The 27,861-nt window shown below is 42.2% G+C and overlaps 2 protein-coding genes across 4 annotated transcripts in view; one reads left to right on the forward strand and one right to left on the reverse strand.

The window, feature by feature from the left end:
• The first annotated feature begins 149 nt into the window (after positions 1-149).
• GMNN (geminin, DNA replication inhibitor) lies at positions 150-5,362 on the forward strand. The gene is made up of 6 exons (XM_010085124.1): positions 150-206; positions 2,037-2,135; positions 2,485-2,623; positions 3,282-3,364; positions 3,443-3,553; positions 5,162-5,362. The coding sequence occupies exons 1-6, from the start codon at positions 150-152 to the stop codon at positions 5,360-5,362; spliced, it is 690 nt and encodes a 229-aa protein (XP_010083426.1).
• Positions 5,363-11,523: 6,161 nt separating this feature from the next.
• FAM65B (family with sequence similarity 65, member B) overlaps positions 11,524-27,861 on the reverse strand; it is a 36,981-nt gene continuing 20,643 nt past the window's right edge. The window contains exons 14-22 of one of the 3 annotated variants that reach the window (XM_010085125.1): positions 26,713-26,897; positions 24,722-24,890; positions 23,158-23,293; positions 21,370-21,531; positions 20,180-20,338; positions 18,626-18,828; positions 17,049-17,132; positions 14,930-15,020; positions 11,524-13,180 (exon numbers count right to left, since the gene is read on the reverse strand). In XM_010085125.1, the coding sequence (XP_010083427.1) occupies positions 13,080-13,180; positions 14,930-15,020; positions 17,049-17,132; positions 18,626-18,828; positions 20,180-20,338; positions 21,370-21,531; positions 23,158-23,293; positions 24,722-24,890; positions 26,713-26,897 (1,290 nt within the window). In that variant the 3' untranslated portion in view covers positions 11,524-13,079. Of the gene's footprint in view, positions 13,181-14,929; positions 15,021-17,048; positions 17,133-18,625; positions 18,829-20,179; positions 20,339-21,369; positions 21,532-23,157; positions 23,294-24,721; positions 24,891-26,282; positions 26,358-26,712; positions 26,898-27,861 lie in introns of those variants that run through there. The other 2 variants (XM_010085126.1, XM_010085127.1) reach the window with 2 other exon arrangements.

Consider the following 27,861-nt stretch of genomic DNA (forward strand, 5'->3'; position numbering starts at 1 on the left):
AGGAGCCTCCTCACCATGCGATCCGTGGCTGAGTTTTTAATGCTGTCATAAAAGTTCACAAGCTGAAGTTGTAATGCTCAGTAACTCGTGTTCCTGAACTTCAGTTGCAGACAGATGCTACTACTTTTTTCTTTTTTTGCAGTGATCCTATGAATTCCAAAATGAAGCAGAAACTGAATGCAGACAAATCAGCAGGATCTTTGCAGGTATAGGCTTTAAAGTTTTGAAGCTAAAATATGGGAGCAGATAAGGGACAGAAAATAGAATATGCAATTCATCAAGAGTATCTCAAACACAGGATTTGCTTTGTTCAGAGGTTTGGGCTCAGTTCTCTGGGAAATGGTCCCTCTGTCTGACACAAGTTATGTATCCACTAAAGGAATAAATACAAAGGGATCCGTTGCGATGTGTTTCCACCTGGCTTGTGTCCTATTGGCTTGAGTTAACTCCTGGCAGGCAGAGTGGCTTTGGAACACTGTGTCCTGCTTGGGCATATGTACTTAATGACTTTTTTTTTCTATATTTCTCAGTGAGTCCTTTTTAATTTGATGCTGAGCTTGTTGACTTTTTCATGTGATTTTTATTTTTTTTTTTTAGGTGCTGGTTACCTGCCTTAGTTCGGTTACTGAATCAGTCTGACTGCTATAGTTTTGTAGAGTAGGTTCTGTAGTCTGCCCTTCATGGGGATGAACTTACTTAGAGTTAAATCTGTCTTGACTTGAGCATGCTTTAACTGAAGTATTCATGCTGTATCTAAAGCCACTCTTATGAACCATAGTTGCCTTGGAATTGGTGGAAATGCTTAAAGGATTTAGGTTTTCAAGGAGTGACAGATTTGAAGCTACTAAAGTTTAAAACTACTTTAGTCTGCTACAAGACTCTTTTGTTAAATCTTTTAATGTAGGCTGTAATTGGAATTGTACAAATACTATATAGAATCAAGGCTAATAACCCTCCATCATATGGGATAGAGTGACTGTAATGAGAATTTCTGGTATTAATGAAAATTGCCAATTCCTAAGTCTGACTTACACACATGGTAATCCTGTCCTATCATGACTGAAGGATATAAAGCCCTCAGGGTGGCTTTTTGTACTTTTAAGATACTTACATGCAATGAGTTAAGTATCAGTCAATAATTTCTTGGCAGAGTATACTTTAACCTTCAATAGCACAAGCAGTGTCTGACACGGTGTGATTCTTGTTCCCACAGCAGTTAGTGTTTGTCCTTTAGTTCAACAGCAGGATAATTGGTGGCAGAAACTACCGTGGGAAAGGCGAGCTCTTGTCCTATGAAGTACAGTGTGCATCGGTAACTTTCTCACGCTGGTGTGGCATTGTATTCTGGCTCTTCTTGCTTGGTTGTATGCCATTGTTTGCTATCCCATGGTGGCAGTGTAACCAACCCAATCGAGAAGCTTTAATGCAGGAAACAGGTATTTATGTGTTACAGGAAAGGTGATAAACATACTGTTTATACAAAAACAATAGTCTGGATGGATGGAAGCAAGGAAGCTTTAGATCCATTTTAATGGATAATCAAGCAACAAATCTATTTAAATAAACACCACTTGAGGGTGTGTTCATAGGTAACAAACTGGTACTACCAGAAGTCACATTACCACATAAACTTGCAATTGCAGTAGCTTTTGTCTCTGTCCCCCAAAGTTTAATACTGCTGTTGTCAAATACAACTTTGAGAGCTTCAGCTAAAGTTTACTTCTGTCACTGCACTGTAACTGGCCTTGACATCTAGTCAGAATATTTCTGCTATAAGACTTCTTCAAGTTCCTTTATGAAGGGTAAGGGTTTTCTAAGAGGCAGGGACTGAGCATAGCTTCATGTGATTAAGGTCTGTCTCTGCTACAAATAACTAGATTCCCTTCTTTGCACAAGCCTTAACATAGACTAAAGTATCACCTTTTTGTCTTGAAAAGATGAATTATGTGTCACCTTAATGGAGCATGCCAAATTCCCAAGTCTCAGTTTCTATAGAGAAGAATGGCAACTGTTTGAAGCTATATTTGTCTTTTTAGAAGTACCTCACAGACACCACAAGCAATGCTGCCCCAAGACAGACTCTTAAAATGATTCAGCCTTCAGCAACAGGTTGCCTGGTTGGCAGACGTAATGAGGTATGAATAACCTGTAGATGTGTAATTATTTCTACTCATAGTGAAATGCTTTTGAACTTTTAACTGAAAACGAATATATTTTAAAAAACGATCTGCTACTAGTGTGACACAACTTAAGCTTCCTATTTTAGTAATAAACAATATTATAACCTAGCAACTTCAGTACTTCAGTAAAATGTGTGGGACTTTTATTAAACCTATGGGTATTGAGGAAACTAGAACTGTAATGTGAAGAAAGTGGGGTTTATGAAGACTTATTTGCAGTCATGAGTGAGCAGATTTACAAGTTTGTATTTTTAAAAAAGATGAGATGTTGCTGTGAAGTTAAACTTGCCTGTGTTTTATGCAGAAGAAATCTTCAGTCAAAAGGAAACTCTGGAATAACAAGTTTACCTCAAAGGCTTGTAAAGCTGAGGTGTCTGTGGACAAGGAGCAAGAAAATGAGGATATGAATGATGTTAATCAAGCTGTAGATCTTATGATAAAAGGTATGTGGTAATTCCTGAAAATAAAATGCTATGCTCCCATTGGAATATAATGTGAAGCAGGGTTCCTTTGTCAGTTAGATAAGGGTTTAGTGTTTTTATATAATGCCTAGCAGGAATTAATGATACTTACCCTCTGTAGTACAGTAAGTACAGTATAGGTATCTAATGTTTCAGAATGGTTCTCAGCTACTGGTTTCTATAAACTCAGTGTGGAGCAGTCCTAAGAAGTCCTGTGGTTTGTTACTTTGGCTTAGATAGGAGATTTCAAGTGACTTAAGTTGAAATGAAAGTCTGTTTTTGCATAGTGTGCTGCATGTGCAGTTTCTCAGAACTAGTTTGAAAGTATCTCAAGTTCAGTGGGAGACTGATTTAACCCAGTGTGTGGGCTGTAACTTAGGAACAAGATTTGTCTTCCACAAAGCATTAAGACTGACAGTTGGAATTGTGACCATCATCTTGCAAAGCCTGCTGCCATGCTTGAGGCAGCTTCTGTAAAACTATGTCTCTAGTTGTAAATTTACAACTAATCTCTGGGAGAACATTATATGGAGTGAGTTCTTAACTATGATACTTTATAGAACTCTTGTACACAAGTTAGATATCTTAAGATTGCAAGAATTCAGTCTTAGCACAGACTTACTGTAGCTTCTTACTTCAGGAAGCCCTTCATCTCAGTATTGGAAAGAAGTGGCTGAAGAAAGGAGGAAGGCTCTGTATGAAGTGCTTCAAGAAAATGAAAAGGTAGCTAGTGAAAGATAACTAACCTCTTTACCACTGGCTATTGTCTTCCCGTTTTAACATTTTGTTATTTGAACTCAGCTGCACAAAGAAATTGAACAGAAAGATGGTGAAATTGCCCGCCTAAAAGAAGAAAATGAAGAGCTAATGTCCCTCGCTGAACATGTCCATTATATGACCAGCATGATTGAGGTACTTAGGGGAATTTTCAGTTAATGTTGTAGAATGAAAAAGTGAGAAACCATCAAAGATACTTTTAATGAATCATGACTTCTGTGTACTTGCAACTCCTCCTTTTGAATTACTGCCCTGTTTCCTGTGGGATTGCTCTAATCCTGAGGCATAGTGCCACTTCTAGAGGATGAGTTTTTTCCACTTTAGAACCCACAGGAGTATTGAGAAAATACTAAGAGCAATGGTTCTCTGAAGGGGAGATTCAGCCTTTTGTCCTAACAGAATAGGACTTGCTTGTTAGACATGGGGGTGTGGGAAGAAAGGGTTCATTTTAACTTTTCTGAGATTACTTAATTTCAAATGCTTAATAGGTTGGTTGAGGCTGCTGGCTAAATGAAGTGTTTGTACTGGCTGTGTCCTTTGAAGAACTGAGCTTGAAACAAGGACACACAAAATAGAGCAGTGGGAGGGAGAAGAGAGCACCTATGCTCTTTAAAGTCAAGGCTTCACGGTTTCATGGCCCAAAAAGGGCTAATGTGCAAAGTCTGCAGGGTTCATAAACTTGTAAATTTCCAAACACCTTCCTCTGAGAAATCCCTGGGGATGGGTAGTTGTGTCACTGATTCCATGACTCTTCTACCAGGAGTAGCTTGTCTGTAACAGCCTCTAAAGCTGTGATAAATATGTAACCATGGAACCTTGATATGGAAATTGACAGCTAGGTTGTTTTTGTTGGGATTGAGCTCTCAACTGGGATATGAAGCTGGGTGCCTGGCAAGTATGTTGATTCTCTGATTAGACTGGGGAGTTTCAAACAAATGGAATATTATTGCAAGCAACTTGATTAATCTTAAGTAAATTTGATGAAATTAATTTTCAGTTACTGCAATTATTTATATCAGTCTTGAAAGGCTCTACTAATTTGCTACACTTGAATTTTCTTTGTATTCAAGGAGTGTTGCTTGTTACTGATAAACCCACAGGCAGAAATTAAATTACTGAAGGACTTGAACTAATGTAGTTGGAAATTTCTCTGCAGTTCCTCAACAGTTAAGTTCACTTACTAGTTGTAAGCTGCTCACTTCTGAGGCTTTAATGAGCCGTAAGTGATACATCAGACAATCAGAAGCCTCCAGCAGCCTCTCAGTCCTGTTTTTCTTCCTTAGATCAGGTTAGGTGAGGAACTTGTGGTTTGATCAAGTGCTAGAGACTGCAGTGTCTTCTAGTTCATCTAGACTTAATGTAGCTTCATTATCTCTGCTTAAAAATCATGAACTTAATCTGTTGTATACTCATTTTTCTAAAATTAAACCTACATAGTACTCCAGTAATATTTAGCTTGGGAAGCTGTTTCCCATATTTTAGGTTGCCTAAGATAAAACCTGTTCTACTGAAGAACCTAAGGAAGATTTAACAGTCAACAAAGCAGATGTGGTCTGTGAGTTAGAGGTAGCAATCTGAGTTGAACTCAAGTGTCTAAAGTTTTTTATGACTGAGGAATGTTTTAATGACATCAATGATCTCAAAATGAAGATAATTTGTTTGCCTAATTCAATATGCACTGTCTTATTTCACTGGCTATTAATAGAAAAAGTACGAAGTTCATTGTCTTCTGTTTCTTTCTAGAGGCTAACTGGACAAGCACCTGACAATCTTGAGACACTGAAGAGTCTGGCTCTAGAGGAATCCAAACAAGAAAATGAAGAGCTTAACTGTGGAGATGATGCAGACAGCACTTCTGAAGAAGGGCCATCACAAGTATGTTGCTTAAGGGAGAGCATATCAGATTTTGCTTCAAAGGAAGCAAATAATTTGCAACTGGAATGACAACTTTTAAACAGGCTTATATATGTGGCTTTTAATTGCAGGCTTCCTCTTGAAAGGGTACACTAAAACTTCTCAGGTACAGAAGCTCTTGTGGAAGTATTACAGGTGTTGGTTTTTAACTGGAATTACGTAGCAGTGGGAGCATCTGGATACTGCATAGAAAACTTACTACAGGCTGCACTTAGTCGCTTGTATAAAATGCAAATACTGTGTATTTCAAACTGTTGTGTAAATATCAGTTAGTCTGAGGTGATACATGAGAATTGATAATAAATCTTTGCCTTACCAAAACAGCCTCTTATTTGAGTGGGGAATGGCTAGTTCTACATGTAAGTCAATTCTGACTACTGTAGATAGAAGCTTTCAAGTTTTTTAGGGAGTGCCTGGTCAGTTTTTTACTCTTTAGAGTTCCAGAATTCTGGAGAACAGAATGGTTTTGGTGGATAGGGAAAGTAAAATAAAATGTGTGCTTTGTGAGGCTTCAGAAAGCCAATAATGGATAGTGAGAGTCATGATCTAAAGTTTAGTTAGACTTATGCTTTTCAGGGTTTTTAAAATAATTGCCTCTGTCTTTTAAGGGAGTATTTTCCAAGATGTACAGATGAGAGCTTAAGTAGAAAGTATTAGACAGTCTCTTTTAGAAGTACTTCCATTGGCTTATGATGAAAAGGTGGGGTTTCTTGCTCCTAACAGCAGCTGTACTGAAAATTAGATGGAGACAAAGCAGCCTACACTTCAGAGCTATTCAGAAAGGAATCTTGATGTCTGTTTTCAAAGTACTGCTCTGGTATTTACTGAGAGATGAGGCACCTTTTTACCAGGATAGCAGTGTTCTGAAGGGTTTACAGGAATAAAAAGCAGTTTTTAAAACTTGGAGCACCTTATCTGGCATCCATCTGGAGGGCAAAAATGCTCGCAGTTGAAAGCGCTGAGGTAGAAGGGGAGAGTAAGTTGAATACAGGTTTTCCAGTCCTGAGTGAACTCAGCAGTTGTTCTGTAAGGTATTCTAGGGACAGGCTTTAAACGATGGTGGCCATTGCAGTATCTTATGAAGAACTTGAAGCTGAGTGGCTTTTGGAAGCAGAGATAATAAGATTCTGGCTTATGAATCTATCAGGCATTGTCAAATTGGCACTTCAGCCTATGTGTGAACACACCTGTGGAGCTAGCAGATTGGCACCTTTAGAGTCCTTCCATATCTTATTTGCTCCCTCTGGATGTCAGTAAGTTTATTAATAAACGTTTCACAACTGATTTAAGCTATGATGTTCAGGGAATGTCAGAACCGTTGTAGGAAGTAATATTCTTTCTGGCTTCCATTTCGCCTTGAATCTGGTAACCACAAGGTGAAGAGTCATTATTTTCCTAGGAACTTTTGTAGACTCAAGATTACACCTTCTAATTTGTGCTCTAGAGGGTACTTAGACATAATTCTTTCCATCACAGTGCAGAAATGGTGACAAAGGTGTGTGTCCTTTAACTTGCACTGATGCTGTGTTCGAGAGGAAGAAAAAACTGGATGCTGGATAACTGCTTTGTAGAGTAACCTTGGTTTTCTGTTCAAAAGAAAGATAATGCTGTGAAGTGATTTAAACCTCTCCTATCTTAGATTCTAAGCAGTTTTCATGTCAAAGTAGTTCCTCAACAATAATATGTGAGGAAACATAAATTTTAACTTGTCATAGTCTTTATGTACTGCCATTTGGTTTAAGTTATTCTTAGTTAACAGTCACTCTTTAGAGGTGGCTTTATTTTTAAACATCAGGAATATTTTGCATTTGCAGCGACTGTATAAGGGGAGAAAGCACTGTTGTATAATTAGCTGTCCAGGCAGACCAGTCCAACAGACAGCAAGCGCAACTTCTTTCCCACCATTTCACCTCCTGCTCTGTGAACTTCTGTAATACAGGTGCTGTTCTTAGAACAAAGAACTGCCAGAAAGTAACAAATCCAGAATTTGCATGCATTATCTGCAACTGGCTCTTGGTATTTTCATCAAGATGGTCAAGAAGAATGGGTATTAGATTTAAATATTGTGCTTTGCCTTGATTGATTTTATTTAAATAACAAAGACAAGGCAGTCCCTTGAGTAGCTGGATCCTTACTTCTGTTGAAATGGATTGTGTACAAAATAAATTGTGCAAGTTCTTCATGTAGGCTGATGTGTGTGTTGCAGCATTTGGCCCACCTCTGTAACAGAAGAACTTTCTACAGCAAAAAGACCTGGGCCCCTTACTAATACATACACTGGCACCAGAAGCCTTCAAACCAAGGCTACTGTGGTTTTAACAACTTTATTTTGTTAGCAGTGAATAGTTTACTGCATAAACTCTTCAAAAAACACGCTGTAGGAGAACACAAGGTATGAGAGCTGAATTAAGGCATAGGAATAACACATACTGTCACAGATGTATTGGATCTTCATCAGATAATCTTCCTTTGCCTACCAGATCAGAAATGTATGAAAGTGTTGTCAGAAGTTTTGTGATGCTGCATTAATCGCTGTTTAAAAATGTTCTAAAATGGTCACATTTCATTTACTGTCCTGAAAATTCCTGAGTATTAAAACATGCATGTGGTGGAAGTATCTTGTATATTAAGAACTTTTGTATGCATGTATGAAAGGCTTTCAAATATGTAGAAATGATAGATTTGTGTTACTAGTTCTTCTACAACCATCTGACCTTTTATTTTTGTTTAAGTATATGGGGAAAACCTCCTTTACCACTGAAAATCAACACCACTAAAGACAAAGAAATTTCATATCCAGCTATATTACAGGGAACACTGTCTATCAGAATAAAATTATCAGTTCTGAAACCTGGCTGCAGAATGTTTCTTTCCAAGAAGTCATAAATACTTTTGTGCGCTGGCTGGATCAGCATGCTTGCTCCTTTTCATTGCAGAGGCTGTGGCCCCAATCTCATCTTTCACTGGAATATCCTAAGGCTGCTCAGAAGTGTGATACATCTACTGCATCCTAGCACTTCTCCTGTCAAATGTTCATGTCCCAACAGGACAGAACTTCAGATATGTAAGACTTAAAGCGTTGGGAGACAGGCTAGCTGTGGGTGTCAAGTTTCAAGAAGGAACAGGGACTAGCAGAGGCAAGCAAACTGTGGGGAGGGTGGATAGTTTGTGGAGGAAGAACTTTTAATTGGTTTAGCAAAAATAACAAATTTAGGGTAAACACTCATTGTGTTTAAGACAATGTGTGGAGCAGTGAATTAGACTATAGTAACTACTTGGCTGAGTAACTTAAACTTCCTTGTTGTTTGGCATTGTGTTGCTTACGTGAGGGGCTACAGCATTGTCATGTGTTGCAGCTTGTTTGCAGCCTAAGTAACAAAGTTGGTCATAGATTTTTGCAAGGAAAAGGGTTGTTTTCTTTTCAGAATGGGATTTGAGATTTTGAGCAGAAGGTTTGTAAATCTGCCAAGGCTGTGTTTCAATTGCTCTGTTGTTCTTCAGACTGAATTGTGTTGTTATCAACATTTTATTCAGCAGGCAATGTTTATTGTGTGTTCTTTCCATTCTTGCAATAACACAAAGTAGTTCAGCAAATGATAATGGTGTTCTAAGAAAATTTAATTTGCTGCTGCTTTGTCAATCTGCCAGCAACTGGCTGTGATGAAATGTGTTCACCTGTGTTCAAGGTCAAACCCTTGGGTATGACACACCTCTGTACCCTTAGAGGCATCACAGCCGTTTGGGGAGGGGGGCTGTTGTGGATGCTATCATCAGGACAATTCCATTGCAAGTCAGCGAAGCAGGAGTCCATACTTAAGCAGTCTGGCAGTCCTATTGACTCCTAGTTTTGAATGCTTAAAGTCAGTAGTAATCAGTATATAACAGACTGCAGCATAGGGTAAAGCTATAGCAGACAGCGTTTCTGAAGGTATGCTGGGTATGGGAGGAGTCTTACTGATAGCTGCATGAAACTCTGGGCAGCCTGACATAAGCTGCTGCTGTAGCTAGAGTACAATAGAAGTGCTACAGGTTTATATCTCCCGGGCAGAATGCAGAGAGATAAGTGTGCTGGGGTAGTGAATGATGAAACACAAGAGATAAGAATAAGCCACCAACAAAATCCTCAGGCAGACCCCTTTCCTGGGCGCAGTTTTCCTGGTGAGCTCCCCATGTCTTCAGTCTGCACTGCTGCCACGTTATTTTGGTACAGGAACTTTTTCCAAAGATACTTTTCTAGAGTGGCACAGACCTTTAAATTCGTTTGAGTCAACCTGCTGCAGCTGTTATAAACAGGGTTTTACAATCGCTGCCTGCTGGTTCCTTTGCTAGTCGGTAAGCATCTGTCTTGTTACATTCACCTCTATGCATCTGTGTTTTCCTGCTCTACAAAGAAGTGCTCTTGCATGAATGTGGTAGGAAATGGCAGCATTGTCAGCTCTGGGAACATAATGTTTAAGTTATGAGACAAATATGTGGTTTGGTGCTTTTTATTTGCCTTCTGGTTTTGGAAGCTTTAAGGTTTGTTTACTTTTTCAAGGGTTTGTTACCCTGAGGGCAGAAACTTACAGGATTTTGTTTAGTTTTGTTCTTAAATTGAATGTGATTTTTTTAATGTAATGAACCATGTTAGGGTGTGATTCTCTGTTTTATTAATTTTTCTAAAACACTATTAATGCTCAAAGTGAAATTTAGCCTCTATACATCTGTATCCTAGGGTCAAGCTTTTCAGTCTTGGATACCACAACAGGAACTAAATTTGGTCTAACTGTTCACACTAGAATTCCTGTGAATTTCCTTGTTGACTTTGGGAGCAGAATTTGCTCCTGTCTGGTTTGTATGACCTGTATACATGGTTTTTAATGGTTACAGTGGTGTAGCAGATCAGTCTTAGGGTAATAAACTTCTCGAAGGGTAGATATAAGTAGATATAAGCTCCATTTGACATGGTACCTATATTTGTGAGGAGTCCTGTGCTCTCTGCAGCTTTGGCTTTCTGCAGTTCTGTGTTCCCCACATCTGTGCTGTTAAGTCTGAATGTTGGTAAGAGGAAAAGGAGCGTCTTCCGTTTGATGCAAGTGTGTCTTCACAGAAGGGAAGAAGTAACGGGCAGAAGTTTGGTAACAGTCCTGGAGCCTCTTCAGCGTATTTTCTGCTAGTCCTTGCGGAGCCTTTCTTGGTAAGTGCCTTCAATGATGCACAAAGCTGTTTTGTTCCAAACTTAAACTAGGAGTAGCTGGAAATGCAGGGTACTAGTGCTTGCTTGAAAGTAAACTCATCTCACTGGTTCCTAAGCAACAGTTCAGAATGTTGCACTTGCAAGCCAATGCCATCATAGCCTTTGCTTTAACAAAATTGTGTTCTGTTCTGTGATATGCAAACTACAAGCAAGCTTTTGACAGAAATGGGAATATAAGGATGTTCTCATTTTCTTTTTAAAATGCCTCTTGCTGATGCTCTGGGATGGGAGCAAGGGTGTGCGCACACACTTTGGAGCAATCGGAGAAAGAACACTGAGGGGGTCACAGTTGTCTCCTTGCTTCCAAAATAGCATTTAGTTTAAAGTGGCTTTTTAAAAATATTCCTTGGCTCACCTCATGGAGGTACCACTAAGAGTGTCTGCTTTCACTGTAGTTTCATTCCTTCTCTATTTTTCCTTTTTACTTTTGTGGTTTGTGTGTTTATTTTGATTACTAAAATAGCATGCCCCTTACACCAGCAGAAAGATGAAAATGCAGAAGTTGTGCGTAGTAAAACACAAGCTAGTACGCATCATTTGTCCCCTTGCACAAGAAGCTGCAGTTCTCTGCCCACCCTCAGGCAGTAGTCCTTGCTACCAGTATTGTTCACTTGCTCTAATTTAAATATTTTTGTAAGATCTTAATGTTCTTTTAACAAATTTCATATAGTAAATTATTTCTATATACATAATACATAATTTAGCTAAAATTTTTGAGATTGTTGTAAAGTCTTGTCCTGATGACCAAGCTTGAAAAGACAAATATTACCTACAAGCCTTTTCCCCTAATATGAATAAAAACAACTCCCTAATGCTTTGCCCCAAATCCAGCTGCAGGCAGATGTCTTGTACTATGCTGCTTATGGTATGGGGAGCTGACCTGCATGATGTTTGAAGGTTGTACGAACCTCACGGTGGAGAGGCTGCTGATAGAGTGACTATGCATATGGACTAGTGTGCTTAGTAATTTAAAAATAATCTTTATTATAACTTAAATGTGATAGGAAATATGGTGAGTACAAATGCCACAAAACTAAAAGCAAAAAATAAAAATTAAAAAAAAAGTCTTGGTACAAAAGGACACCTTGGAAGAATTCAGATGATGGAATAGGCATGGTATATAAACCATAACATGGTTATTTCACCTTCTGCAAAAAGAATCTATATCCCTCAGTAAACAAGTAAGCATTTTGAACTGTACAAAATGTACTTTTTTAATTAAAGGAAGAATATATATTTATAAATATACAGATATGTACATTGTTGCAACATTCACAGTAAAAAAAAAAAAAAAAAACAACCAAACAAAAAACCAACAAACCAAAACAAAACCCCTGCAGGCCAATATGTTTGGTGCTTGAGGCTTCTTTTTGATGTGAATTGTTTGCAATATTTTCTATGTAGTATATGCAAATTTGCATACTTTTAATTGACATCTAAATAGCATTTCATGCACAATGAACACAGTACAGGAACACTCTTCTGTTAAATTCTATTCACCTCCTCTGTTAACTTAAGGCTCATAATCAACAGCTTGAAGCACTTGCTTTCATCCTTGCAGTGAGGGGGGGAGCGCATTCACTTCATTACTGCCTCTGAGGTCCACTTTCATTTGTTCTAGTTCTTTATATTGAAATCACTCTATAGAAGCTATGATCCACTAATTACGGTGTATAAAATCCAATCCTCCCTACAACTTACAGGACAAAATGGCTTTGGGGACTTGTGCAATTAGCTGCATTCACTTCTTCTTCTTGGAATAAATAAGTGTGCTCTAGCTTTTCCTTTAGTATTTGAAAACCTACATGATTGCTTGATCCCCCTCACAAATTTCTGGATTAATGATGGCTTGTTGCTGGAGGGAAAAAGAAAGGAAATAAAAGACCAGTGGAGGCATTTAGAATGAGTCGCCAAAGTGACACCTCCCAGGGTTTACATCATGCTGTTTCTGGAGGCAAAACTTGAAGACTTGCTCTATATTTCATTACTGAGACCAAACTGAGAAGGCTGAGAGGTGTTCCCTGCTGCTGGAGTGTTGCTGGGGACGCTGCATGGAAGCAGATGCTTAGCTTGCAGTTGAAGAGAAAGCTTCTTTGCAGTCCTGCTCAGGTGGCCTCCTACTTGTCCTTGTTAGATATAGTATTGCGTGTCTCAAGCTTTCACAACAACTTCAAGGAAGTAAATAATACTTGGTAACATATATGAAGATGGCAAATTCTAAAAACTCACAGAAGTTTGTTGAGGCTGAATAACTGCAATTACATTATTTGTTATGAATCAGTCAAAGTATTGCTCCTCAATATCCAACTGTTCCATCATGAGCTGCAAAGGGGAGCCAATAGGAACTCTTAAGCTGGATTTTAGATTTTGCTTTTCCTTAAAAAGTCTGTAAATTGCTACATTTTGGGACATTCTCATAGAATTCTTCAAGGTCTCCCTTCTGCTCCCCACGCTGAAGTGCAGCTCCATTCTACTTCAATGACTGTTAAATGTAGGCAGGTTCTTTTCCACCTAAAAAGCTGTGGCAGCTTCAGTTCCACGGCGGTTTCCAACTTTAACAAATTCCCGGGGAAATTTGTCTAGCTGTTCGTATGCCAGTCTCCCATCTTCACCTGAATGCAGAATGTTAAAGCATAATAATGTATTATAGCATTGCCCTGCAACACTTAAAATACTGAATTTGCTGCTGTTAGAAAGTGCTGATCTGCCTGTAACTTCTTCCCTTTCTTAAAACTTATCTTGTTGAAGGCAACGTCAGAAATTACGTGGGAAAAAATAAGTGTTCTCTGAATGTTCGCATTATTTTATTTTTCATTTTCTCATGTAATTTGCTGGTTTTATCTACAGCAAACAGAAGCAGACGTGGCTCCTATGATTCAATGACAGTATCTGTACGCTTGTCTTACTAAGTGACCTGTGGTGCTTGTCAAGGTCTCAGCTGCAGCTGTGATATACTTGAGGCAGATGATGTTTATCTGCTTCTGCTTTGGACAATATAAAGTTTACCCACTTCTCACTTCCTGGCACCTTAAGTAAAGATGTGTCTAGATTCACTTCTTTATGTACTGCCATAAAAGAGGAAGCAAGATATTTGCTAAATTTAATTATTTGTGTCTCTTAAACCTTTTTCTCTTCGGTACTGTCAGCTGTATGCACCTAAAGATAGCACTGAGTCTAGTGTGTTGAATTGACCATTAGGAGCAAAAGTGGTTTCCATATGTCGTCTAGAAGAATGGCAGTACAGTCTCCCAGAGTTTACAAAAGTGGCCCTGGACTATCTGGTTTATAACCCAAGCAAGAACACATCCAACAGCAGAGTGAATTCTTGCTGAACTGGTGAATGAAAGAGAGCATGTTTGAAGAGCCTGCATAACTAAAATCAGAGATGGACACAAACCCCAGTGCCAATGGAGCAGAAATTCATGCTTAGCCGAAAGGCCCGAAAAATACAATTTTTCAGTGCCACTGAAGTACCGGGGCCCTGAAACTGTGCAGCCACACTTGCAGTCACACACTGCTACACAGCCAGATTACAGGTAACTGAACGGGGTATCTGTTGTCTCAAGGACAAATGAAGGTCAATGCAAGGTGCCTGAAGTGCTGTATGAAGGAGCACTTGCAGGCTAGGGTCTGTCCAAATAAGCATATAAAGATAATTTAGATTAAATGAACACTTGGCAGTGCTAATGGCACTTGCGAGTGTGACAGTGGCACTACAGGGCTTATAGGAGGGGATCCCCAAGAGGTGGGCATATGATACACAGCAGGCAGTGTGCTGGTCCTGCTTCCTCAGGGCTGCTTGGTTTTCAAATTCATTATAAATTATTTCTGTTTGTCAACTTATCCTTTGCTATTTTTCCTTTTCTACTTCCCCCTCCAGGCTCACACAATTCAATTGCTCTCTTTCTGGCCCATTTTAATGATTTTCAAAATGAATTATTTCTAAGAATATATATTTTCTAACCTGTTTGAGTCTCTAGGTTGTGTTTTGATTTAGTGTCTCACATTTGTATAACTCAGATGTCTTACATGGTGCTCTGTTAAAAAAGAAAATGAAATACTGCTCTAAAACAGGCTCTTCTCTGTGACATCCAGTGATAGGACAAGGGGCAATGGGTTCAAGCTGGAACATAGGAGGTTCCACTTGAATAGGAGAAAAAAATACGGTAAGGGTGACAGAGCACTGGAACAAGCTGCCCAGAGAGGTTGTGGAGTCTCCTTCTCTGGAGACATTCAAAGCCCACCTGGATGTGTTCCTGTGTGATCTGATCTAGGTGTTCCTGCTCCGGCAGGGGGATTGGACTAGATGATCTTTCGAGGTCCCTTCCACTCTCTAACATTCTGTGACTCTGTGAACTCACCAAGTGAGAGCAGGGTTTCAGATGCCACTTTTCTGATCTCTTCGTTGTCAGACTGGCAGAGTGTGACCAGCATTTTAATGCTCTCAGTAGCCTGGAAAGTGCAAAAAGAAGCACATTAGCACCACATGCTCTGGTTTTGTTTCACAACCTTATGTGGAAATGGTGACCATCCTCTGCATTGTCCTTCCTACTCCAGGGCAAGGGCCTTGATAGGGACACGGGGAACGGGATTTCCCTGAGGGGCAGCATCTAGAAGGAGGCATATTTTCTGCTGTCAGTGTGGACCTTTTCTGATTTTCCTACCCTATGTGCGTAAATCTGGCTGACCAGCTCTGTCTGCCACTTCTGACTGTAGGCTGGGTCATGGGCCATAGGACAAGGCCATAGAAGTCCCAAGGTAAGGGTATGGCAGGGAGACAAACAGGAGACAGGTGTCAAGGGAATGAGCATGTCAGACCTGGTAGGTCTGAGAAGGCTGTTCTCACCTAACTGCATCAACAGGGGCATGTTGGCTGGCCAGCCCACGCGCTGCACTGCAGGCTCCTCAGCGACGCCTGTACTCACCAACATTGACATGTTTTTGCCTTTTGGAAGAAAGCAAGGAATAATCCTGGTCTCTGTTATAAAAATGTCAGGCCTTTGGGGAGAACAGCCACCGTTGTGTCTCTGGCAGGCTATTTAATATGATGAGAGAGATGAGTGAAAGAAGGGCAGGTACTGCCCCAGGCGTGACACCGGAGATGCACTGAGCCACGGAGTCGGTATTTGTATGAGCCCTGTCGATCTGAGGGGCACAGGTCTGGTCTACAATGCTCTGAATGAGGGCTGTGCTACCACAGACATTACATCTCACCAGCCTGTCTTCAACGTGGCCACTTGGTCTTGACTTGGGGCAAGTCTGTGCTGGGTGCATACTGGTGACTACAACTCGACTGCTTATGAGCGATGGGGCCACAGCAACGCAGAGTTGGCTGCGATCTGCAAAACCTCTCGGGGACTCACAGTGGGACCTTGTGCAGCCAGTGTGGTTTGACGTCGATGAGACTGCCATTGGGCTAGCTCATCCACAGTCACCTATGCATTGTAGCATTCCCATCTCTGAAATAATATCTTCCAGAAAGGCTTCAGCTTTTTCTTTGAAGATCCCAAATGGGGATACTTCCCCCCAGTGTTTTTCTTTTTCCCAAGCAATTGCCATTCTCACTACTCAGGATGTACTGGAGCCACACTACTCAAGTTAAATGGGTCTAGCTCCAGTTCCCACCACCAGTTCCTAATCTGCCTTTTCCTGAGAGATCAAAAATCCCACCCCGCCCTGCATGCAGCAGAGGTGTAATGCCCCTCACCATTGCCTCTCAGGGATGCCTGCTAGCATCTCACTTAAGGGAAAAGTTTTTTTGTTTTTAAACAATATTGGATTATGTGTTGGATGGTATCAGTTCTGGCTGCGATGAAGTTACATTTTAGACCTGTGTTCTCCAGGGGACAGTTTTGAGGGAGAAACAGTCAGTCTGCAATGGGTTTGTCTCACGGAACACGTTTTTTGCCCCAGTGTCCCAGATCAGTTGGGCTTGGGCAACTGCTGCTTCCCATGGCTCTGTACAGCCAAAACAAAAGTGCATTTTTCCTTCTCATCATGGGACGAAATGCAGAAATGCTACCAGATGCTAGCTGAAGATGTACCAGTTATTTGTCACAAAATGAGCTGTGACCTGTCTCTCCGTTTCTCTTCTACTGCTGCAATTCACTTGCATTAAAAATAATTTTATCCTGGGAAAGGATGGGGCTTTTTCCCCTCTCAATCAGTACTCTATAGCTGAATACTTTTTTTTCTCTGCGATGTGGAAGTAACTCTCCTAAAGTCAATATGAGAGGGAGGAAAAGATGATATGCAAAAGATAAACTTTGTCATCGTTGCAGAACCCAGCTGTTTTTGCTGTGAAGCTTCTAAACCGTTCCCAAACAGCATGGTATCTGCAAAAGGACACAGTGCAGCAATGCAAAACAAAAATACTACTGCTGCTGCTATTGCAGTTTCCCCAGTACCCTTGTTGGTACCTATCAGATGTCCTTTCTTTAAAGTACAGCCGAGTGTCACAGTGAATTCTTTGTCTCTTACCTTGAGGTATCTTAGAGCCAAGCAAGCTGCTTTCTGCAGCTGGAGGTTGGGCTGGGTTAGTGCTTCACAGTAATAAATCAAAGCCTGAAAACAGATAAAGAGATTAGCAATGAAAATGTCTGTGCCTGTGTGGAGCACAAGGGTGGAGTGTGGAGGCATTGCTGCCTTACTAAAGGGAGAGGGATTGCAGCCTGCCTCCCTGACAGCAAACACGTGGGATGGAGAGGCACAGCCCCTGCTACAGGTAACGTGGTGAGATGATTCCCTATGGCAGATCCAGGTCAGGCCACTAGTTATAGCTTAGTAACCTGAGGTCAGCTTTTGATGAGGAAAAGTTCACATTAAAGTGAGAAGCACAATCTGGCACCCTTGAGGGCCTTTCTGCATAAGTCGCCAAAGAGCTTTAACTGGGCCTTGGAGTCTAAATAGCTCACAATCTGACCCTTGAGATGGTCTCTCTTCTGCAGGCGTAGTAATGCATGGGCTGCAATGGACCTCAGGGAAACTGCAAGGAACTATTACAAGGTTAGCATGTGCTGCTCAACCAGTTTACTGCTTGGTCCTAGAAATTAGTAGCTACTGCTGAACAAACCAAACCAGTGTGAACCGCAAATGTCGGTGGCAGTTGGCTGCACAATGGAGTCATCTGCAGCATAATGTGGCACAATGCCCTCATACAAGGCACCTTGTGGTCCTTCCTGCAGGCAGTGAACCAGGTATCAGCTACACACGCCTATTCCAGGAGAAGGTTTTTTTTTTCCCTGAGATGCTGCCTCCATGAAGCTGGGGAGGGAGAAGGATTGTATGAGACACCAAGAGGCTGCAAAAATTAAAGATGAAGCAGGAGGGCAAGCAAAGAGGGAACTCAATTGACAGAGAAGAGCAGCAAAGAGTGAGCTCCTTTTTCTCCTTCCTCTGCCTTCCTTCTGCCTCTCCGCCTTTTCTTTTACTCTCTCCTGACAGGGGACAAGAAGGATAGAAAAAAATGTGATGAAATGGTAGAACCTGACCCCTAATTTATTCTTATTTCTCTTCTACCTTCTCTCTGATTTCTGTGTTTAATTTTGCCTTCAGTGTCTGTGATAGACTCAGATCTCACAGTTGAGCTGAGTTCACCCGAGGCAGTCCATTCCCTCCAGAAATGGTGGGAGGTCCCATAGATGACAGCCTCCCTTGGGAAAAAAAAAAAAAAAAAAAAAAGAAATCTCAAACCTACATCTTTGTGTATTGATGATGCTGGGGACTGTTGCCCTGAAGCCTTGGACTGAAGCCAAGTCTGAGACAGGCCAGCAGAAATGCTGAAATGTGGAAGACAGCTGAAGAGCACAGCACTCAGCAAGTATTTGTGGAGTTTCGGTTAGTACCTGTTTGGTGTAATGACAGGTAGAAGCAGACTGGCATAAGGACAGAAACAGACCTGGATATTTGCAGAAGAATTAGACAGGCAATCCCCCTGGACCAGTTTAAATCAAGCTTGGAGCACTTATTTTATACACATTGACATTCGAGACATAGACAGAAAAAAATGTAATGATGATACAGGTGTCTTACGTGATAGGCGATTTTCTGCCACTTACCTTCTCCCTGAAGTGCCTGTTTTCTGCAGTAGCTGTCAGAAGTGATGCCACAGTCTCACTGACTTCATTTTTATTTTCATTGAGAAGTAAAGCCAAAGCTCTCAAAACTTCTTGCTGTGGTGGAAGGTTATTGGAGTTTATTTTGGCCACATTTTGCTGGAGTTTTCCATCTTTCACTGACTGCAGCACCTGAACCACAGAGGCTAGACGTGCAAGAAGGTCCTTGTTACTTACTTCGTCCTCTCTATAGTTCAGATTGCTCCTTTCCCTGCTAGCGATCCTCATTTTTTTGCTATACTCACAAAGGACACGAAAAATCCCCATCTGAGCAATTCCCATGGATCCATACTGCAATGTGTCTGCATGGGGAATTGTCTGGGCTTTAAGTTGGGCTGGTTTCTCAGACATTCTTCCAAAGAAGGAGATGAGTAGATGGGCTAGGTGGGACACTGCAGCACTTGCATCTACCCAGAGCTACGGGCCTACCTGTCAAATCTTAATTTTTTGTTGGAAGATGTAAATCCTCACTATAACAAGTGAAACCCAATATTGTCAGTGTATTGACTTCCACAACATCTTTATGAGAGCTTTTCCTAGGCAGATAGAATCACAGAATCATAGAATGGTTTGGGTTGGAAGGGACCTTAGAGACTATCGAGTTCCAACCCCCCTGCCATGGGCAGGGACCTCTCCACTAGACCAGGTTGCTCAAAGCCCCATCCAGCCTGGCCTTGAACACCTCCAGGATGGGGCATCCACAACTTCTCTGGGCAACCTGTTCCAGTGCCTCACCACCCTCACAGTAAAAAATTTCTTCCTAATATCTAATCTAAATCTGCCCTCTTCCAGTTTAAATCCATTACCCCTTGTCCTGTCGCTACATACATACATACATACAGATTGATGTCTGACGCTAAGAGCCGCAGCTGATGTGTTTCAGAAGTGGGCTGAAATGCCTTTTTCCTTCCAGGTTTTTGAGCAAAACTCCCCAGTATGCCCAAATTAAAATGAAAACTAGGCAAGGTTCCTCAAAATCTCTCTCAAATAGAAAAGAAGAAAACTTGGCTTGCCAGGGATTGCAGTCTAGCAGTCTCTGTGAAGCATCTGCTTCTCTCTTTAGCTCTCGGTGGCAGATCCTGCCAAACAGTGAGGTGCTGTGATCCCTTGGCCCTTGAGGAGAGCTCAGCACTTCAGAAGGTCTCTCCATAAAGAATGGTGAAAGACTGGAACATCATCCAAGCTGTGGGCACAGAAAACTTCCCAGTCTTTGGGCCCAGCCCACCACCATCAGCCATTTCCTAAAAACTAACTTTTTCAACAGTTTTTTCCCATTCAAATATGGAAACAGAAATGACTGAGGGTCTATTGGCATCAGCTGCTTTCCTTTGATAGGTACAACTGTTCAAGTGCATTCATACTTAGTATTCAAGGCCCTTCTTTGTCTCCTTTCCCCCTTCTATTGTAAAATCAGCCTCAGAGCTGAACTGTTTTGTGCTGAGCTCAGAAGGACACTGATGTACTCCCCCATTAGCCACCAGAATTTATATACCCTACCTTCTTTTGCGAGCTGCAGCAGATAGCTTCCAAGGTCATTAACACTGTGGCTGGCAAAATAGTTGTAATACTGAAAGACAGTAATGATCTCAGAGGACATGCTGGAGTAGAGGACGGGCTCTGTCCGGTCCAGGATCTGAGACACCAGGATCCTGAAGACTGCAGGCAGCCATGGACAAAGGGATACGTTAGTGAGAGCAAAAGCTGCTGGCAAAACGCCACAGTCCACTTCAAAGCCAGAAAGAGAGAACTCTGTTTGCAAAGCCAGATAGTTCCCAACATTTTTAACTTCAGCTGTGGTTAGGTTAGAAGCTAGGTAGACTTTCTCTCTGTCTAGCTGTCATCACCAGAGGATATCTTTATAAGGATGAACCTCTGTCAGATTATGGGCGGCTAGTGCAGCTTCCTATCCAATACAGCATCCTTTCTACCCAAATAGTATCCTGAATCACTAAACACATATCCGCATGCACAGCCAGTTTCATCTCTGCAATGCCACTGAAATAGGGGAGATGTGCACAGAAGCAGCTTGGCTTTTCTTGTTTTTACGTTCCTCCATGAGCATGTGGCATGCAGGAAGCTCATTTGAGGCACTGTCTGTGAGAGCTGTAACACAGAGCAGGAAGCAAAACACTGCCCTGGGTAGGCATCTGCAATGCAGGTGCCCACATCTGAGCAAGTCACCCTACAGCCCCATTCTAGCCCAGGGAGAGCTAGTCAGTGTGGTATATCTCAATCCAAATAGGAACCTATATTCATACAGACTCACTTGGGTGCATATTAATTCCATCCCAGTAAACTGTAATGGGGCATGGACATTATACAGATACATAAAATAAAGTGAGAGAATTCCTACTTGAGCAAATCACTTACAAACCTGTATTTGGGAATGGAATTACTTTATGATTATCTCACAAACCTTAAAACAATATTTTCTTTTCTGATGAAGAATATAACCTTTTTCTCCTAATCTGATTCTGATTCACCTTTTTATCCTATTCTGAACTGATTATTTGGGGCCAAAACTGTTTCAAGAGTTATAGCATTAGTTTTCAGATGAGATCTTGGAGCCATGGCCAAACAGACCTCCATGGGGTTGGAAAACAAAGCAATGAAGGTTGACTAAAGCCCAGTACACATCTGTTCTCCATTTTGATGACTGACACAATTTTTTTTGCAGCAGTTGGTACCTGTTTCTGCAAGTCCTGGACACTCTTCATTCACAGTGGTGGCAAAATTGATATCCAGCTGCTTCATCATCTTGTCTGCCGATGTGTGATACACTCCTGAAGGGCCAGTACACTTCATCCAGAAGGCCAGCAGTGACAGCTTCTTGTGGAATTCAGGAATTGCTGGTGGAGAAGACAAAATGAATAATGAAACAAAGCCGTGCTAGAAACATCAGCTTCCAGAAGAGAAGACAGTAAGAGTGGAGGAAATCTCACCCCAGCCCACTAATGGACAGTGACTGTTTGGTGCGTCACCCTGTGCCATTACCTTCACAGAGCATGATCATGTGCTCACCCCAAGTTTGTAACACGTTTTTTTCCACTTCCCATGGTAGGATGTGAGAAAATTTGCTCCTGTTCCAGTTTTGGGCACTGATGTCTCATCCTTTTAAATACAATGAAACACTGCAGGAATAGTGCAAATGGTCTGCACAAGACTGGCTCCTGTCCCAGCACTGCTCCGTGACCTTGGCTAAGTCACTCAGTTTTGCCTCAATCAATTTTCTGATAAACAAAGTAAATACATCGTGGTGTGTTTACTCATCCTGCCAGAGTGTTCACAAGGGAGAGTAATTAAATGTTTGTCAAACTCTTCCAAGGTATTAAAATAGATGCAACAACAAGAGTGTTATGGTTTTGTGTGGTGGGTTTGTCTGGTAGCAGGGAGGGGTCACAGGAATGGCTCCTGTAAGTAGCTGCTAAAGGTTTCCCCAGACTCCAGCTCTGCTGGCAGCAAACCAGGGGCTGCAGTGATGGCCCCTGTAAGTAACTGCTGAGAGTTCCCCCAGCTCCCAGTCTGCTCTGGCATCAAGGGAGGGGCTGCAGTGGTGGCTCCTGTAAGTGACTGCTAAGGGTTCACCCCCACCCCCGGCTCCAAGGTTTAGTAGCCAGGGGGAGGGAGGGGGAAGTGGGGGAAGGAGTACCACCGATCTAGCCCCTGTGAGAAACTACTGGAAGTTTCCCCAGCTTCAGGCTGGACCCACCCCAGGCCAGGGCTGAGCCAATTAGCACCTCTGCAAATAACATATTTAAGAGGGGGCAGTCATTACTACATTTGTCTCCAGGAGTAGCTGCTACACACACTGAAGCTCTGCTTTCCCAGGGAGTGGCCGGACCTAGCTTGCAGAGAATAACATCTTTGTTTTCCTTTTGTTCCTGTGCATGGCCTTGGCCTCTGCTTTAATTAAACTGCTTTTATCTTGACCCACAAGTTTTTCATCTTATTCTCCCCCTTTACTTTGCTGAAGGGGGAGTGATAGAGGGGCCCGGTGGGCACCTGGCATCCAGACAAGGTTAACCCACCACAAAGAGAAATAACTAAACAATTCTCCATAGAGATGAATAAAAGTAAAATGGGCAAAATGTTCAAGAAGATGCATTACGCCTCTGATAGTAAAAGGCAGATCCTGCCTTTCATCAGGAAAGAGAGGTGGAGGAAGAATTTGGCTCTTCAGAGGTGGCAGCATCTCCACCCCACCACAGCAATGAACTCTGTCCCTCTTACGCACATCAAGCAGGATAAGAAGTCCTTTCTCTTCTCACCTGCTTGTTTCTGGATACCAGAGCTGAGGATCAAATAAGGTCCCTGACCTGCTGCGTTGACTGCTGCATCTGCTGGTAACTGTGAGCTGGCCCTTACTATGGTGACATCTCCTGCAGTGATGGTGAGCTCTGCACAGTGATTATTCATCAGGCAAGCGTGCCCAAGCAAACCCTTTTCAGAAGCAAACCCCCTAACTTGTCTCTTACCATCAGTAAGGGAGGTGATGTTTCCCAGGTTCTCAGTGCTGATCTCTGCAATATTCTCCATTACAAGGATCTGCCTGGACAGCTTATCCAGGAGGTCTCTTGCCACAAACGGTGTTTTACTGGAGAACACAATTTGCTGGTGAAGACAAATGGGAAGGGAGGAAAAGGAGTCATTGAACAACAACAACAACAAAAAAACCCTTTAAAACAGTTGGCACCTGAAGAAGTGCAATGGCAAATTAATTGCCTAGAACCATGGGATCTCCTTAGCTTCAAAAGTTTTTTGTCCAGTGATATTTTATGGTCCTGGTTGATATGCATTGTTGCTTTTACCTTTAAAATCTATATCAAGATCCAGGCACTTGAGTATCCAAGCAGCTACTTGCGTAAGTAATTTCTGATTTATACACTCTGTGAAGCTAAAGGAATCTATCATCATAAGCCTTAAAGCTAGAAAAGAATATTAGTCTGATTTTTGCATAACATAGCCATGGACTTCCAAGGTATACCTGCCTGGAGGCAGACCACGGGTTGCCCTTTCCCCACTCTGTTTCAGCTCTGATCAACTACCCAGGCGCCTTTAATAATTTGGTGCTTTCCCCTCCCTACTATTCCCTGCTGCTGACATCCACATTTTTTTCAGCAGTCCATGTTAATATTGTTCATCTCAAACCTTCTCAGTGTGTGGACAGAGTTCAAGCTTGCCTCCCACAACTGCATACTTACTGTGTACTCTTGTATTTCAGCCAAAATCCTCCTTTGTTCTCCTACTTGTGAGTCAGCAGAATGTCCAGCTCAGCACTAAGGGTGCTGGAGTCAGGATCACTCTGCATTGTTTCAGAGGGAATCTAATCCTATCTAAGATGGAAGAGTTAAATAATTGCAAAGATGATGTTTGCAATGTTTTACTTCATCAGGAAAACCTGATGCCCTTGCTTGCTGGAAGTGTAAAATCACATTTTCTGTGCTTGAGCTTCGAAAAAACTCCTGTGAAAGGCAGTGCTAGTTAGTCACGAGCACAAACAGGCAACGCTGATGTCCCAAAGGGGCTGTCATGTGCTGCATTCTCTGCGTCTGTTGCAGATGATCTCTCCACCTCACATGCAGAAATTAATTTTTTGCTTTTGAACACTGCAGCCTTGTCTGTGTCTTGGTTAAACAGCGGGGCCATGGGCTTTTGTTTTACCTCTGAAGACATGGGCTACCTTAACCAGGGACCACTGTTGCTGAGGACCTCCCAGCGAAGGCAGTGGATGTTTCTAACCCAGAGCAGGGGCTACCCCGTCGTCTGCTGCTCTGCCTGTCCATCCTGCTGGGCGGCACCTGCACAGTGCCCCGTTGTTTGCACGTCAGGTCTGCTCCAAGATGGGCCAGGATGGACACGATGGAGGCTTTTCCCACTGCGGGTGAAGGGTGTCACCTTCCTGCCCCAGCATGGCGGCTGTCCTGGCCTCCCAGGAGCAGCACTGACCTTGCCGCCCTGCTCGTACCCCACGTTTCGGGCACACCGGTGCCTGCAGGAAAAATTTTAAAGGATATGCCCCAAATGAGCTGGGCCTGGTACCTGAATGAGCTGCGTGCAATACTGCAAGTGCTTAACTATGGTTATATCGAGGCTGTCGTTCCCCGTGGTGAGGGGCAGAGGGCTGCCGGCCACGCTGGTGCCCACGCCCGTGTCCTCAGTGAGAGCTTCGCTGAGGTGGCCTCTGGCTTCGGGGTGCTCTGTCCTGTAACTGGGGAGGGATGAGGGAGGTCAGTGCAGGGCTGACCACCGCCGCGGCAGACACACACACACGCTCACTCAGGGTGACAAGCAACAAGCATGGCAGAAGAGCTGAAAGCAGCCAGAAACCCCGCGATGAAGACATCATATCACCAAGGAGCAGTGCTGCCCCGGCTGGGTGCCCAAGGGCCATTCCCACCAAGGAGACAGGTCTCCCTCCACTGACTGGTTTGCCTGGAGCGATGTGATGCCCCCACCAGCAAGCCTTCTCAACCCCCAGATACTGTCGCTTGGTGGTGAGAGGTTTCGCCCATCTGCTGGTGAATCATCTCCCCAACTGCTCTGGATGAAGCACCGTGACAATTTGTGCCATCCCAAGCACCGAGCTGCTAAGAACAGCTCTGTGCTTTCAGTGTCCTCCTGCTGCCACATTTAATGCAGAAGGAAAGGAAAGCCACTGCTGGAGTAAGAGACATGATGTTTTCATATGCTGTTTTAGGCACAGTGTCTACAGCTTACTTTGCCAATTGTTTCTGTAAGAGCGTAAAGCTAGTCTCACTGTGTTTTAAATCATTATTTCCAACATTGTCTTGTTGTACAAATGGTCCTCCCTATGTTTAAATGCGAATCCCAAGGTCGGTCCCCAGATTGCAAATTTATTTGGATGCAAGTTCAGAAGTTTCAACACTTGCAGTCTTTACACTGAGTCACACACTTACACATCTCAAAATGGAAGCAGGAACCTACGCTGTCCAGGGATGAGCCAGAAAGGAAAAAATAAAATTTTAACTTTAGCTTAAAGATTTTAGATGACTTCTAAGTTAGCTTATAACTAACTTAAATTTTTGCTGCTTAAAATTAAATTTATGCTAAAGTGCCTGGTTAAAGCCTGATCCTTAAATCAACGCAGACTGAACCGAGCTCAGAGTGATAGTTTAGCAAGCAACACATTTTTCCAACTTTATCTTCCCACCAAGTCTTATTCTGGAAAGAAGATATGCAATGAGATGATGGGAGCTGTATGGTGGTTGCTTGTTTGTACTCAAAACTGTTTTAAACAGGCCACAATAAGCTGCACGAAGTATAGCTCCCTGGTTGGCAAGCGTGGGGTGCGAGGGAACCATGTTATTTTCTTTTTTCCCAGCTCTAGTGCCACTTATGTGCCTGCTGGGCATTCTGTCAGCTCCAAGAATGCAAACATGCTTTTAGGATCTAATGATTGAAACACAGCATTTTAAGGTTACACAACAATGGCAGACCATGACACAAAACACCACAGCTTTTTTTTTTTTTTTTTTTTTTTTTTTTCCCTCAGAAAGACCAAAAGTGATGAAAGAAGGGCAGGTAACACGCAGGGCCATGAACAGAGTACCAGTCATCACTCTTACATTCCAAAGGAAACCTACACCATGCTGCTTAAATCTGGCCCTGTGTTATTGTTACTGACAAGCTTAATCCACTGCAAAGACTCATTCGGCTAGAGAGAAAAGACAAAGGGAGGGGGAAAAACCACAAAGGAATTAGTAATTACATCCAAGGAAAGCCAGGTCCAAACCTATGTCAAGGAAGAGGCTCTGCCAATATTATGTCAGCTTAATTTAATTTACCCTTCTTCTTTCAAGGACAGATTGCATATATTTTAAGAGGAAAAAAGTTATCCTGGAAGCTAAAGATTTTGTATGCAGCAGCCATGGGGAACTCTCTGACCCTATAAACTCATCAAGGATTAGTCAGTCTTCCTTGAATAATGTATGCACCGGGATCCCCTGTTAGTGACAAAGAGCTAGGGTATCGGTTTGGCATAAGCACAGCTGGCAGTTACTGCAACTTACCTGTTCTTCTCAATCTCAGTATCTGAAAATACCGAGTCTGCACCTCCTCCACCATTACAAACCTCCACACCACCACCATCCTCATCATCAAAGTCAGAGGTGTTCAGGAAATCAAAGCTTTCTAAAGCACTTTCAACTGTTAGACTTAAACTGGAGGACCTGCTTCGGCTTACTGCTGGCTTGCACTGCAAAGGCAGAACGAACCAATGAAAACCCCAGATATTAGCTACTACTGAAAGAAAAGAAAAAAAAAAGGATAAAGCTTAAAACTTTCAAATTCTTCATTTTATTTTTAAAACTTCATTTTATTGTTTAATTTCAAACCTTCATATTCATAGCATATACAAACAAAGCCTAAGAACTGGAAAAACACTTACTTTCCTCCTCCCCTCCCCATCCTACCCCCTCTCCTTCCCAAAGGAAAACCCTCAAAGGCAAAATTCAGTCTGTTTTATAGAAATAAGAACTACATCTTGAATCCAAGTGATGCAGCTTTCAGAGTCCTCCAAAAGGAGAGATGACTATTAACGCACTGGAAGTTGAAAGAGGAAGGCACATTCTGTAATTGCTGTTCTAGTTACAGAAACCAATTTTTACATATGCAATGGCACGATTGGATTTATTCCAGATGTAACTCCAACAGACCTTAGCCAGGAATAAATTTGGTCCTATATCTGCAGATTTGTTCGTGGAGGACTTTGGTGGCCTTTGAAGCCATATGGCTTATCAAGGAAAAGACAAACAGGCATCAGATTCCTAGGTGGCAGAGAAAGGCAGTATTGTAACTCAGAAATTAACAGTGCTAGAGAGGGGGGAAGCCATCCTGTCTCATTGCTGGGAAGAAATGTGACTGAAGCCCTGCTGTTGCTGTAGGAAGTATCAAAGGCCCCAGTCCCATGTGGTGATGCATCCAGACGTGTCCACAGAGTTCCTTCCAGCGTCACCTTGCAGGATCAGATGTAAGCTGAGGCAACACCCATTAGTTTGTGCAATGGCTATATCACTGATATCACTATATCATTATTTGACCAGAAGCAGCCAGGAGCCACCAGTGCCACTCCACAAGCCATATCTTCCAGTCCCAGGCAGGAGCCAGGACTTTGTCTCGGTTCGTAGAAAGAAATGAATTGGCCTCTGAGTTCAGTCTCA

This window comes from Pterocles gutturalis, unplaced genomic scaffold, assembly GCF_000699245.1.
Source record: "Pterocles gutturalis isolate BGI_N339 unplaced genomic scaffold, ASM69924v1 scaffold34535, whole genome shotgun sequence".
Taxonomy (NCBI): Eukaryota; Metazoa; Chordata; class Aves; order Pterocliformes; family Pteroclidae; genus Pterocles; species Pterocles gutturalis.

Excerpts from the sequence above, each read along its gene's own strand:
- GMNN (XM_010085124.1), top strand. The coding sequence starts at position 150 with ATGAATTCCAAAATGAAGCAGAAACTGAATGCAGACAAATCAGCAGGA. Across the intron at positions 2,624-3,281 it reads TGTAGATCTTATGATAAAAG|GAAGCCCTTCATCTCAGTAT; the intron begins GTATGTGGTAAT and ends TTCTTACTTCAG. Across the intron at positions 3,365-3,442 it reads TGCTTCAAGAAAATGAAAAG|CTGCACAAAGAAATTGAACA; the intron begins GTAGCTAGTGAA and ends ATTTGAACTCAG.